At 31.9% G+C, this 15,698-nt stretch overlaps 1 protein-coding gene across 1 annotated transcript; it reads right to left on the bottom strand.

The window, feature by feature from the left end:
* Window positions 1-12,195: 12,195 nt before the first annotated feature.
* LOC134710551 (uncharacterized) lies at window positions 12,196-13,899 on the bottom strand. Its single transcript, XM_063570921.1, has one exon. The coding sequence runs from the start codon at window positions 13,897-13,899 to the stop codon at window positions 12,196-12,198; it is 1,704 nt and encodes a 567-aa protein (XP_063426991.1).
* Window positions 13,900-15,698: the final 1,799 nt, after the last annotated feature.

Genomic DNA, 15,698 nt, shown 5'->3' on the forward strand with positions numbered 1-15,698 from the left:
ATTTGTTTTACCGTCTGGTGATAACACTACAATTGTATTGGTGCATAAAGAAGCCACATCAACAAAGCCATTTATGTCTAATGCAAGTCCACAAGAAGATTTAATACCGTTTTACTTATATGTCCATAAAGGTTCCCCAGTCATCTTGTGACAAACTACGTTGTGTTCTCTTGCGTTAGAACAGTAAATATTTTCTTTAAATAATGATTACAATTTCCTCCAACTCCTTCTTAGATTTTATGAGACATATCTTTCAAATTAACTAAGGTAGATTTATCATCCAAAGTACCGTAATTACTGATTAACAAAAATTGACCGTCACTTGTTACTCCTTTACAGATATGAGAAGGGAGCGTCCGATGGTCCGACACGAAGCTCTTCTGCTGAGGGGAGGGGGCTCGATCTTCTGCTGCAAAGGATATGGATATCGTTCTATATAAATTGAATACATTTTTGTAACTTTATTGGGGTGTAAAAGCGTTGACCAAAGTACATTTTGTATGAAGCGCATATATCTCGTACTAGGTCCCTAACACACCATATAACTAATAATATTGAAGGAGAGACACTATTATATGTATCTGACGGATGTTTTGACGATCTAGACGACCTATACAACTCATGCACGGTCGGTAAAATGTTTTTACTTATATTTGAAGTTCTTATCGGCCTTGTCTGGCTATACAGTCCAAATAAGGGTCGTTTCCAATGTTCAACAAGTGGAAGTTTTTACCGACCTTGACATTCTATGAAGTAGGATATTAGATTATAATAAAAAATAAAGTTAAATATGAAAAAGTAAAGGATGTATTATAGATGAAAAAAGTCAATGAATTTTCAAATATTTCGTTCGTCCGTCCATTCGTCCGTCCCGCTTCAAGTTAAAGTTTTGGTTAAAAGTTAAGTCGAGGTAGTTTTTGATGAAGATGAAATCCAATCAACTTGAAACTTAGGAAACATGTTCTTTATGATAGTCTATTAGGATATTTCTGAATTTAATGCCAAATTAGATACTTTACCCTATTTTCACTGTCCACTGAACATAGAAAATGATAGTGCGGATGGGGCATCTGTGTATTTGGGACACATTCATGACATTCTTGTTCTGATACAAGTTTGTTTTTGCATTCTATTTTTTCTAGATTAAATCTTTTTAAAATAAAAATAAAACGTAAGTGAGGAGTATATTGTGAAAGGTGAAATTAGTCAAATTATTATTTTAAAACAACTGTAAAAGACACAATCATTAACGACGTAAATCATAAGTAATGACTGTTAATCAATAGTGTGTGTGTTTGACACCAAACCTGCCAAGTGAAGCCATGCACTGAAATGGGTCAGGTAATTTGAGCTGACACAGCTAGTTGAACTCCTTGTCCAAAGAGAATTACGGGTCAGTTTACAGGTATGAAGACGTCTTACTGATCGATTTGACACATGATTTTTTTGCGTAAAAAAAATAAATTACAATCGTTCCATGTCTTTATAGGACCTTTATATGCATGTTTTTCAGAGACAAGTGAATGTCAGACAGATTATCGGGCTGTCGGATTAAAGGACTGTCGGACTACAGTACTGTCGGATTATGGGTCTGACCCCTATGAGAGAGTTCGATTCTGTTTATGATTTTGTTCTTTTTTATGCCAATCTGACAGTGCTTATTGCTTCAATTTTCCATATGAGATAGATATAGGAAGATGTGGTGATAGCTACTGATTTTTCTTTCTACAATGCAAAGATCATATGGAGAGCTTTTGAATGTCACAAAAATTTTAATAACGATGCCATCTGCATTAAAGAGCAATAGCCATTGCTGTCTGTCATCAAGAACCAAAATTTTATCATCAGGTAATATGCGATAGGCGTTCATTGCTAAAGGAAAATTTCTATGGGTATAGTTACTGATTTAATCAATGATGGTTCAATAGTTTCAATTTCAAGAAATTCTGGAACTAGGTGTTGAGCTTGATCCCTTTTCCCGGCCTTATTTTGAACAGTAGAATAATTGTTTTCGATAATTATATCTCCAAAGGATTTTACATCATGTAGAATTGATTGTAAAGAAGAGGATATTTTAATTTCTAAGTTATTTTTATTCAAATGGCCACCACTTTCTAGATTATCTATATATTTTGCAGCTTCAGATGTTGTGTTCTCAATTTCTCTTAACCCATTCACATTTTTTGGAGAAGACGTTACTAAGTTGAAAAACTTATGTCTAATCCATTTGTCTCTTTTTGGAACAATAAAATATGTTTAAACTATTTTTTTGTACACCAGATCTATATATGTCTATAATACTAAAATGACGAGGTCCAATTTGTCAGCCGTCATCACGTTAAAACGATTAATCAAAGAATTCAACTTTATAAATAACTAATTTAATACAATGCTGTTTATTAAAAATTACACCATTCCAGACCCTTTTGTTTTCCACATAATTAATATTGCCAATAATTAAGAAGTTCCGGGTCGAATCCGATACCGATACCAATAGTATATTCACCTGTTACCTATTACCTAATCTGTACGTTCCGCATCTGACAGGCGCACCACCAAACGCTGTATTCAGGATTTTGCTATATACATTGAAATCATTGAAATAGAAAGTCATACTGATTTGTTTTCCAAATAAAAATAATTATACCAATAATTGACAAGTTCCAGGTCGACGGGTTCAAACAGAAAGATTTTCAGCGAAAGCAGAGAAAACTGTGCATCTTATAATCGGGATGACTTTATCAGATGACAATATCAATACTAAAATAAAGCTTACGCATAGTTATATTCTTTAATTCAGTCAAAGAGCCGCGATATCACGGGTGTGTTCTAGTATATATATATATACATGTGCTAGTCAACAAAAGTAACGATACACAAGTTTGAACTCCAATTTATCATCGAATAATGATTAGGACCAACTGTTAAATTATCTAAGGAAAACATTCATTTGCAAAGCAAATGCATATGATTAAAAGAATCTGACCAAATTGGAAAGTGAGAAAATAACGTGTTAATACTGGGGTCAAATTCATTTTGCGAAAAATGACAAAATTCGACACTTAATTTTGAAGATGATAATTAAGTATTTAAATATCTGCAAAGGCATTCAAAGTTTAAGCAGACCATGTTTAAGTTTAAAGTATTAAGTTTTAATATCGATTTTTGAATTTTTGGGTGAAATAACAAAAATTGCATATCAAGAAATGACTAATACACAATAACATAATGAAACCTAGAGTTCAATATAGGTTTATCAACAATGCACAAGTGTCTATACCAAATGTTAAGATAGCGAATAAAATCAACTTATAATATACAATATCAGCTAAAACACCGGTGTCCATGACATCAATATATATAAATGAAACTTTCGCCGATAGAAGAAAAAAAAATTCTGTCAAAGTAGTAGGCCCGTTAAAACGCAATTTTGGCATCTTATTGGACAGAATTAATACTTTGTTAAACAAATATGGGCTGTTTTTGACAATTCAGTAGGTTCATTCTGGAAAAGGGGGCGGGATTGTAGTTACGACATTAGGAACATATCCGCTCTCATCTGTGAAACGGATATTTCATAACGGTCAACCAACTCGTGATGGCGTCCGTAAAATTTAAGTGAAAATAAGAAATCAGCCAAAGCAAAAAAGTCCAATAAGGACATAAGCATCAAGACATATAATTAAAACTTTCGCTATATAGAAAAATCTCATTTCTATCAAATTCACTAATTTGTAAATATTAACACAGTTCAGAAAAAGTTCAAGAACTATACTGGTTGGGTTTTTTTTGGCAAATTTTAGTCTCAACATACCCCCTTTTCAGATGATTTTAGCAGCTTAAAAAGTCAAAGTTCAATGCCTTCCTACGATTTTATAGTATTGAATTATAAAACATTGTAGTAAAGGAAATATCGTGTTCGTTATACTTGAAAATAGCATCATGTGTTGATTAAATAGGTAGATTAAAATATTTTCAGGTATTAAAATGTGTTAAATACCCTTTTCTGATTCTGTTTTTTTTTTTTTTTTTGGTAAAATAATTCTACTTTCTGTTTTAAAGAATTGAGAGCTGCTGCTTTTTTGCCATTTCATTTTACATTAGAACAGCTGACATAAAAAGAATAGTCAGCAACCCTTTGAACATCTTTTTAAACATTCTTACTATTAGTATTCTGATGGCGTGATGATAACAGGAAAAGTAAGTTGTACAGGGAAGATAGAGTCCAGAAACAGGGACAATTACCTGTGACTATATTTGTTGATAATAATCTCTTATTGTTTGGTTCAGTGACTGCTTTTGTATAGTTTTTGTGTCATGTTAATATCTCACTTAATATGAGTAATAGGATAACTATATTTTGTATATAAGATCCTTGCAAGGTCCAGATGTCAATCAGATGGAATTCACCTTACCTCTACCTTACACCCCAGCTCTATTGTTATACTTAATAGTTTCTATTTTTGAAACACGTGTAAATTGAATAGATCTATTGTTACGAATAACAATGGATTTTGACCACAGGCTGTGACAAGCGGGGTTTCTGGAAACCCCTGCTTCTACATCCCGCAAACAAAGTCCATTGTTATTCGTAACAATAGAAATTTTGATTATTATTTAAAAAGCATGAACACAAGAAACAACTAACAGTGTTCACTACAAATTGTTTCAAAATATTAAAAAAAAACATTTAAGGAAATTCCAATAGCGAAAAAAAAATTAAGCATTTATTTTAAATTAAAAAAAATCCTTCAATTACTCCTTTGCTGAAAGTAATATTTTTTTTATCCTAGTCATATATTTCTATTATAAAAAAGGGGGATTCTAACTCTCGACTCCCCCCCACCCCCGTTATCCAGTGGCCGATTCGTGGTAGGGGTTCCGCGGGGACCAGATTTAAAAGATCAATGTATTTGACTTTTTGAACCCCGGTCCCTTTCTTTTGAGTTGGGAACCCCAGCTGGATCAGCCCCTCTTCCACAAAAGAGAGAGTTACGAAATATTAAATTTGTATCTTTGTATGCTGAGCGTGCCTGGAAGTCGGGTTTCTATTGTAGACACACTTATTCCTTTGTAGGTCCGAATATGAATGTTTATTCATTCTCGAGAAGAAGGGGGGGGGGGGGGGGGGCTTTTTTCCCCATAAAACCGTAAGATAGAAAATATAGTTATGATTACCTTTATTAAACTGATACAGGTAAGTACTTTGGGTAATAATTGCCTTTATCTTTTTAATTAGTCTCATCTACCAAATCCAACGCTTGCTAAGAAATGTCGTCCGTCTCATACCCTTCCATATTGACAACTGCATACACGGAGCATGACGTATTTTTTTGTTTTTAATATGAATACACGATACAGTCAACCTTGACCTGCTGATCCATATCAACCCAAGGATTTATTTGGAATATGCAGAACAACCTTGACTTTGGTAAAACATACTCACTTGTCAAAGTGTGAACGAAGATAACCAAAAAAGGTTACAAGTGGGTTTTCATGTAATAACAAAGAAATCTTATAAATAAGGGTTTGATATGGTCAATAAAATAGATGCTATCGTTATTTTTTTATTTGATAATCATTGTTAACAAAATAGAGTTTAGAATGGGGTGTAAGTTAGTTATACACCTCGGGATAAGGCATGCCTGGATAAGAAACCCCTACGGCCTCCGGCCGACGGGGTTTCTTATCCAGACATACCTTTCCCTTGGTGTATAACTATTACATATTTCGTTGATGAGTGATCAACGTTAAGTTTGCATGGAAAGTCCGTATTGTAGATACTGTGATCATAAGGTTAACTATATTTGGTTAATGGGATGTTTGTAATTATATACTTGTCTTTGTAGCAGGTTTCATCTGACAATGACTTCATTTCATGATTCATGCTCAATGTTAAGTTTTTGTGTTTAAGTCCGATTCTCAGATACTACAAGCACTAAATTAACTATATTTGGTGTGGGAAATGATTACAAGGTGTACATGTTTGTCTGACAGAATTCATATGAACTTGACCTCATTTTCATGGTTCATTGATTAATATTAAGTTTTCGTATTAAGGTCTGTTTCCCAGGTACTAAAAACATTAGATCAACTACTACTAGTATATCTGGTGTATGAAATTTTTGTATGGTGTATATGTCTGTCTGACGGATTAGTCTAACCTTGATCCCATTTTCATAGTTAAAAAATCAGCGGAATGTTTTCATCGTCAAAAGTCCGTTTCTAAATATCGTAAATAATTCAGAGGTCTGTTTATGACACCTATGAAATGTTGTCCAATTATTTTTGTGAAAATTGACCCATTATTATTTTTTAGAACAACTGTACCTTTTCGAAAAATCACAATTTTGAAAAAAAATTGTTTAAAAGCCAAAAGTTTAGTTTTTTTTTTTTTAATTAGTAGTATTGAGAAACATATTTCTGTAGTAGGATAACAACTGAAATTATTAAATCGGTACAGTATGTTATTCTAAATAGATTCCAGGTGTCAAATTTAAAACTATTTTTTTGCTAAACATCTATTTTTTGTTAGGAATAAATAAAAAAATTAAACTGACTATAATATAAAAGTAAGGAGATGTGGTATGATTCCAATGAGACATCTATCCACCAAATTTCAAATGAAGTAGATGTAAGAAATAATAGGCAACCGTACGTCTTCAACAATGAGAAAAACACATACCAAATAGTCGGTTATAAAAGGCCCCGACATGAAAAAAATGGAAAACAATTCAATTGACAAAACTAACGGCCTAATGTATAACAAAACAATCTACGAAAAAACAAATATGACAGTAATGAACCAACAACAACCAATCAAATATAGATCTGAGAGTACTCGCAGTTATTGACAGCTAGTTCAAAGCCAATAACAACTAATAAAAATAACCTATATTTGAACTAATTCTCAAAGGTTTAAAAAAAAAACAGCATCATGGTGAAATTGTAAAACAAAAGTGGTAAATACTTAGTCTTTGTTCAAGAATCTGAAATTTGCAGGTAAGTAACTTAATCTATACACACTGAAATATGGTTAATACCATTGATTCACGTGTCTGTGTAAATTTGTACAAATGAACTGTGAATCATTTTGGTTACATCTTGTGAACAGTTAATTGGCCTTTTCAGAATCTAAAGCATCATGGGTAATTTCATTGTTCGTACCCAAAAATGAAAATAACGTCACGTCATTGTTTATGAAATTTGTAACCAATCAGGACTTTTTGGTGTTCACTTTTCAAAATATTACCCAGGATGCATTAGATTCTGAAACGGCGAATTCAAAAATGTATGTTTTGAGATTTGATAATTTGATGGCTACTTAGGTCATTTTTATAAGGCGAGAGAGCTTATACAATACTAGTATGATGGACAACTGACATGATCAACAAACAATTATATACAAGGTTGAATATAAAAAAAGAAGATGTGGTATGATTAGATAACTCTTCTCAAGAGACCAAATGACACAGAAATTAAATAAAATATAGGTCACCGTAGGGCCTTCAACAATGAGCAAAGACTTTATTTGAATGCCCCATCCTCTTAAATGCCAATCATAATGACCAAATGACAAAATTACCCCCTTTTAAGTCTATACTTGAGCAGACACTTTATTACAAAACTCAATCGACAATTCTTCACCTCCATATAATTCTAGTTGTCTTATATACATACATAAATACTTATAACTTTTATAATTTAAATTAAAAAAAAATATTTTCAATACAAAACAAAAACAAAATAAAAAAATCTGTATACAAGAAGATATCCAAGGGGCTCTATATATCACTGGTAAAATCAGTGTAATATTCATTTTTTATAAATTAGATAATTTAGGTTACAAATATCAATGATTATCTTTAAAACAATCAGTAGAATTATTAACCTGCATTAGCAAACTCATTGCATGCAATAATTTGTTGTGTTCATTCCCCATTTTAATGTTTTACAAATACTGTGTATTGTATTTTTGCACTTTTTAAAGTTATGAATTAACTCCTATATAATAAATTTAATTACTAAATGTTGTCGTTGTTGAAAAGTACATTGACAATGCCTCTTTCTGGAAAATATGATATATGAATTCAATAAAAACTGCATTGCAACATCCATTGAGAATTCTCTTTCCGTTCATAAATGTCAAATGATAAGGAAAAAGAAGATCTAAAAAGTCGATACACTTTCTTAAATCAAATTTTTAAAGAATATGCATCAAAATTGAAAAACTCTTTTGACATGAGAATACAAACTGTATAGTAAGGTTGTCGAAATGAAATTATCCAATGCCCCCATACCTTCAGTGTTATATAATGGCTTTCAAAATCAATGAAAAAAAATTTAAAGAGAAAAATAGTATATCTATGTTTAAACTCCAACGATCTTTACATAGTTGATTTTGAGAGACACAAAGCTCAGGCCCAAGTCTTTTTAACTATTGTTCCTATATCCTTCGAGGATACTTGATCAGTTTTTTAAGAAGAACCCTTATTTGGTATTTTTTTCAGTTTCGAATATTATACACTGTAAATTTGAATCTTCGAACTTTATTTTGAAATATATCTTTATAATATTATATTCTACTTTATCAATGTAATTGTAATTTTAAAGACATTGTGATGCTGATGAAACCCTCTGTCATTGACTCACATTTAGCACACTGAAAAATTACGAACTGGAGTAAATGTGCGACTGTCGTCACTAGTGCTGTATAAAACAAAAATTTCCTCTCATACCTAAATATGATTTGAAAACATTCAAAATACACTTGCAATTATTCCTACAGTTCTTTCAATCACTTTGATGTCAAATGGCCGCCGAAATACATAAGACAAATGAGCAATCGAACCTTAGCAAAAACAGATATTTACCTCGACAATTTCCTTGATTTTTTTTATAGTTTTAAATTTTGTGTTTAGTTATATGCTGTATCTGTACTAATATAATATTATTATATAGATCATGAAGATAACGGTAAGTCTTGTTGGATTTATCAATTGAAAGGAATTTAGACAAAGATTGGCCATAAACTGTGATTCATAACAGTACAAGAACATGTCTGCTATTAAGGGAGCACAATTGGTGCCCATTGGAATAAAAAAACAGTCGATAAATTTAGTGTCGAAACGTACACAAATGTTGTCAAGGAGAAATTTACAGCTTTAATAATCTCATAATAACTGCAGTAAGTATATCAAGCATGTTAACCTTTCATTCTGACTCAAACATTTTTGTGGGTAATGTGTTCACTGAGGTCCACTTTATATGCGGTGGAATGCCCCTATCATCGTCCCTTGATGAAAAATATTTTTCGTATGTTTGTATCAGATGATCAACTGTGGGTCGTAGGCATACACCTCTGTTATTTAGATGAATAAAATGGTAAATTTAACAGACTGCCTCAATAACAAATCACAGAAGTATTTTATATGCATGCAAGTAGACATAACAAATATCAAGTCAATATCTTCAAGCATGACGAAAAAAGAGTGGAAAACTGATTATTTCAGTCTAAGGACCATAACTCTGCACAAAATCATTCGACCGGAACAAATTCAAACTTGATCTGTAACTTGTCATGATAAAACTATATACCTATTATCCAATCAATATCTTCAAGCATGACGAAAAAAGTGAGAAAAACTGATTATTTGAGTAAATTTTCTAAGTCCAGGGACCATAACTCTGCAGAAAATCAGCAGTCAAGAACAAAATTCGAGCTTGAACTGTAACTTGTCATGAAAAAACAATACACCAAATATCAAATCAATATCTTCAATCACAAAGATAAAAGTGTGGAAAGCTGATTTGACAGACAGACGGGTGCAACCCTGAAGCCTCCTTCGACTTCGTCGATAGGGGACTACAAAGAAATGGAGAATTGTCAATTTTATTTTGTATGTCATATATCATTCTAATGCGTCCGGTAAAATTGGGAATTGGTATGGGCTTAGCGTAGATGAAACATATTTCAAAATATACATGACATAATTTATTTTAAAATTATTCAGCAATATGTTGAAAACTGACAACTAACATAGAAAATAGACGACCCCTGACATTTTCTTATTCATCGCCAATCTTTTATGTCATGGACAATCATGCAGGCATTCATTACTGTTCATTGGTATTACAACTTTCCAAAAAATGTGTTGTTGTTGCAAAGAGTTTGCAATCAAGATAATGAACAAGTAATTTTTATTTCGATGAAATCGATCGCAAATTTTTTTCTTGTGCAAAGATAGCGGCACTAAAAATACAAATTACAAAGCCTCAAAATCACAAATAATGACATAAAACAGTATCATTATAAAATTCATGCATAAAGAATAAAGAAAGAAGCATGTTCATAATGCACAAACAAGATGAAACATCGGTGTATTTATTTGTGTACTGTTTTTGTGATCATCAGTTCTTAAAATATTTTGGATGCTGTGAAATTTTACACATTTGAACGGATGCCGCATGTGGAGCAGGATCTGCTTACCCTTCCAGAGCACCTGAGATCACCCCTAGTGTTTGGTGGGGTTCATGTTGTTTATTCTTTAGTTTTCTGTGTTGTGTCATGTGTACTATTGTTTTTCTGTTTGTCTTTTTCATTTTTAGCCATGGCGTTGTCAGTTTGTTTTAGATTTACGAGTTTGACTGTCCCTTTGGTATCTTTCGTCCCTCTTTTAACAATAATGGTGAGATGTTTACATTAATTTTGTTGTTTGAAGATTTTGAGTTAATTGATTATTTGTTATTTGACTTTTAATCAAAACTTCATGAACTTGTTTTAATACCAGGTATCAGCACTCATATGGTATGACAAAGAAAAAACATAACTTAACACATTTGTTTTCCATCATGTGCATGTATTCTTTTTGAAAGATGTTTGGATTTTTTGTTATAAAGTTATTGGACTTCTATTCTCAAAACTCTGAAACAAATTATTGTTCAACAACAATTCCAGCACGAAAAGTGTAATATTTCACTGCTTCCAAAATATTTGCAATGAATGTTTACACATTTGTTCCCAATTATACATGTAGATATACATATTTTTATTTTTGATTGATTTTTGTTTATTAGTTATTTGACTCTGTGAGATCACCTAAAATCTTCAACAGTTTAAAAATGCAAAGAAATTTGACACAGTTGTAAACCATTATGTGGAGATGTACAAATCCATTTGCTTCTCGATTTTCCGCTGATATGTTACTAATTTATCTTCTTAATTGAACTTAATCATATATTTTTATTTACAGACATGAGTTCTGAGGGGGAGGACAGGGGGTACCCTTCTCCCTTCTCCCACCCCTCTTCTTCTTTTTCTTACCCCTTTTCTCCTTTCTCCTAACCCTCTTCTCCTTATTTTTTTTTTAATTTACCAGAAAAAAGAGAGATATTTTATTTTTTCATATTCTTTTTTTTTCTCCAACATTTCCTCCTTTCTCCCAGCCTTCTTCTCCTTTCTCTTATCCCCTTTCTCCCATCCCTTTCTCCTTTCTCCTTCACCCTTTCTCCCCGTCTCCCTTACCCCTGTCCTCCCCCTCAGTTCTTCACAGTATGATTTGGAGTGCAATAAAATTGTCTGCACCTCTAAATATATTAATGTATTTTTACATTTGTGCGACAATATATAATAAAGACCAGTTATAAATTAATATTTAATGGATAGTTGTTTTTCGGTTTTTGAGGTTATTTTTTGTAAAAAAAAATAAATTTATAATTTACATTTTTAGACAATCTTTGTAAACTTTGTGCTATTCAAAATATGTTTTCTTCATTTAATCAAGCTATGCTGGGTTTTGTGCTGAAAACCTTATAATCAGTTTTTGTAAAAAATTTAAAGTTTTGGGTTAAGGTAATTAACCATGATGGTGTTCTCATATTAATTTGAAATGTAATACCTTAATACACACCTTTGTTTTGATGTGAACTTTTTTTTAAATATGCCAAATTATGTTATCTTAGTTTATGAATACATATTCTTGGTGACTATATTTTGTGTTTTTGTTTCTTCCTTTGTACACAAATTTTTGTATCTATCACATTAAAAAATATATGATAATTGAAAACTTGTGCAGATTTTCCCTTTTTTATGCTTTTCTACTTTACAATATACACTGTCTATATTTTTGAAGTGAGCTTCCCCATGCCACAGACATTTATAAACACTTTTGTTATTGTTCTACAACATTAACATTTTCAAATTTTATAAACCAATATACTTGGTCTGTCACCAGTTGTTCTGCATAACACCATCATCATTCCTGTATCTTTGTTTATGTCTATTCCTATAGGATAAGTATCTCCATTAGGTATCGCAAATGATAGTAATGTCTTATTTGTTTTCTCTTTTGGAGACACAACCACTATTTCATTTGTTCCTAAAGTAGCCACATAAATAAAGCCATTGATATCTAACGCATGTCCAGTAGAAAATGTAATAGCATCGTGCATAAATGTCCATAGAGGTTCTCCATTCCTTTTGAAGCAACTTACTTTGTTACTAGTAAAATGAGTGCAATAAATGTTTTCTTTGAATAATGAAATACAAGTTCCTCCAACTCCTAAGAATGTTTGGGTCATATCTTTCAGATTTACTATTGTGCATTTATTATGACAATTGCCGTATTTGTATAAAACCAAAACTTGACCATCACTTGTTACTTTATGACAGATATCAGAAAGGTTGATTATTTTGATAATTTTGTTCTTTTCTATATCGACCAGTGCTGACTGTTTGATTGTTTGGAACGAGATGGCCACTGTATTATTACTAACAATGCAAAGATCATTTGGATTGCCTTCGAACGTCATCACCTTTCTTATAAGGATGCCCTCTTTATTGAAAAGTAAAAGTTGATCATGCCGGCGATCAAGGAATACAAAATTATCATCATGTAATATTCTGCAGGCATAATCTGTTTCATGGTCAACCCCGTCGGGCATTGTCACTTTTTTTAGGAACAATGGCTTAATTTGTTCAATAACAGGTATAGTATGAACTAAAGCTTGTGCTTGATCTTTTCTCCTGGCTTTAATTTGAACAGTAGAAGAGCTAACCGTGATATGTATATCTCCAAATGATTTGACATCTTGCAAAATTAATTTAAGAGCAGACGAAATTTCAAGTTCTAAGTTATTTTCCTCCAACTGGTCACCACTCTCTAAATCATCTATGTATTTCGCTGCCTCAGATGTCGTCTTTTCAATTTTTCTCAAACCAACGTATATTTGTAGTTGGGTGGCATATTGTGTCATTTTGGAAAATTCTTTTTGAAGTTTGTATATTTCAACAGATCGATGCTCAACTTGATTTAAAAGAGTGTTCATATATGATTTAAGCTTAGAGTGGTTAGATTCCAAGTCATCAAGAATTTGTTGCTCTAACCTGTTTATGTAATCATCTATGGACTTCCTCATCGTACGAACTTCTTCAATGGCTTTTGTTTTCTGAATTCTGTTTTCAGTAATCCTGCTTTTCAAATATTTTGAAATATGATCAAAGTTTTCCTTCAGAACCTTTAAATCATTCTCAAGTAGTTGGACAGATGCAGATGATTTAACATTCGTTAGGATGTCTGACAGTGGCTTCATATCTTTACATTTCTGGTGCTTGGTAACACACTGAACACAACAAGGACATGCATGAAAGGAACAATAGAGTTCAAACTTTTTATTATGCTCTTGGCACTGGCTGCTTATTTTTCGCATGAATGCGGGTAGATTGTAGTAGTCTTCAACAGACATGGTTTTGTGGCATTTACATGATCGTGACCTATTGTGATGTTTGTTACAATCCATACACATGAAAACTTCACATTCTGTGCACCACGTGACTGCCTGCCTTAGTTCATCATTCTCTTGACATAGTGTACATACATCTGTACAGGATGATGATGCCATTGTCTTTTATATACTTTAATATCTGAATATATATAATAGATGAAATGCTTAACATGGGCATGAATAGGATCTAAGGAATATTCTTTGGAAATAAAAATTATTCAAATATGAGTTTTACGAATATGTAGGTTTCTTGCTTCATGTAGGATTTGGAAGTAAGAAAACCTTCTGAACGTGTTGTTCAGTGGTTGTCGTTTGCTGGTTTGTGAATAGATTACACCGTTGATTTTCCTGCTTGGATTGCGTTACATTGGCCATTTAAGGAGGTTACTACTCAGTTTCAAAATAACAAGCTTTTCATAACACTAGTATAGATCGATAGGAGATTATTAAAGGAACAAAAAGAGCAAAACAAATATAATTCAATGTGCTTGTTTTCGAGATATTGTCATTGAAATTTTGGAAGGAAAATGGTCTCTCTAAATTTTACATAGCTTTATCATTGACAAGTTAAGGTGCTCAAAAACTATAAAGAAATAACAAGGTTTTATAAGACTTGAACAACTGACTTATACTGATACATGTAAAAGATTTATAAAAAGCAAAATGGGAGTCAATTGGTAAAATTTTTGAAGGCATTAAGGAAGCTGGCTTGTCATGTTTTGGAATTTTGGTCAAATTTTCGGAATCCTCTGGTTTTATTCATTTGAATGCATTAAAACAATTTGCCCGGTGACCCCAATTTTTCTTTTTGTAATTCTTTTAAATGTATAATGATAAGCTGTCTGTTAAAGTCTTATAAAAATTTATTATTTTTAATAGTTTTTGAGGACTTTAACTTTTCAATGAAAAAGCAATGAAAAATCAAGAGAGCACATTTTCCCGCCAAAATTTCAATGGCTAATATCTTGAAAACAAGCAAGGTGACCGATATATTTTTTTGCTCTTTTGATTCCTTTATTAATCCCCTATCAATATATGCTAGTGTTTTGAAAAGTTAATTACTTTGAAACTGAGAAGCCAACTCCCTTAATTTCTAACCAGCATGAGCAAACTCATTAACTGCATTTTTTTCCCTTTTATCCCTATAACATGGCTATGATGGTAAATAAGGAAATAAGAAGTAGATAACAAAAAAAGGAACTCAGAAGAAAATTCAAAAAGAAAAGTCCCTAGTCAAATGGCAAAATCACAAGCTTAAAACACCAAACAAATGGATAACAACTGTCGTATTTCTGACTTGTCACAGGCATTTTCGTATGATTAAAGATTTAAGATTTCGTGAGGGATTAAACCTGGTTTTATAGCAAGCTAATTGTAATCCTCTCAATTGTATGACAGACACATAAGATTCCATTACATTGACAACGATGTATGAACAAAGCAAACAGACATAGTAGGTAAAAATGTCAAGAATATCAATATGAAAATGGGATGTGACACACTTGAACGTATAATATATCTGCATGATGATTTATATTTACGAATGATGTCCTTGCACCAATGATAATATTTAGTAAATGATTTGACAAAAATGTTTGTGATTTCGAAAAAAACATCAGAAGTACAAAGATTTCTTACGGTAAGTTCAAATAAATTGTTTGATACACGAGCGAATCGTACAAGTAAGAATATAATTATAAACACCCTAATATAAGATGGTGTTAATAGAACGTCACCATCTCAAACTAGATAAATAATAATAGGAAACTTAAAATCATTTCTTTCATCGTTAATTTTATAATTAAGCTTCCTTTATAGATCTAGATTTCAAGATCCAGGAAAGGACACTGCTCATTGTTAGTATTATCTTTATTTAGAGTAAGATCAGCTGGATAAATCTCATTAGTGTACATACT

Source organism: Mytilus trossulus, chromosome 3 (genome assembly GCF_036588685.1).
Source record: "Mytilus trossulus isolate FHL-02 chromosome 3, PNRI_Mtr1.1.1.hap1, whole genome shotgun sequence".
Taxonomy (NCBI): Eukaryota; Metazoa; Mollusca; class Bivalvia; order Mytilida; family Mytilidae; genus Mytilus; species Mytilus trossulus.

What these genes read in the sequence shown, in the direction of transcription:
- LOC134710551 (XM_063570921.1), bottom strand. Translation starts at nt 13,899, where the DNA reads ATGGCATCATCATCCTGTACAGATGTATGTACACTATGTCAAGAGAAT.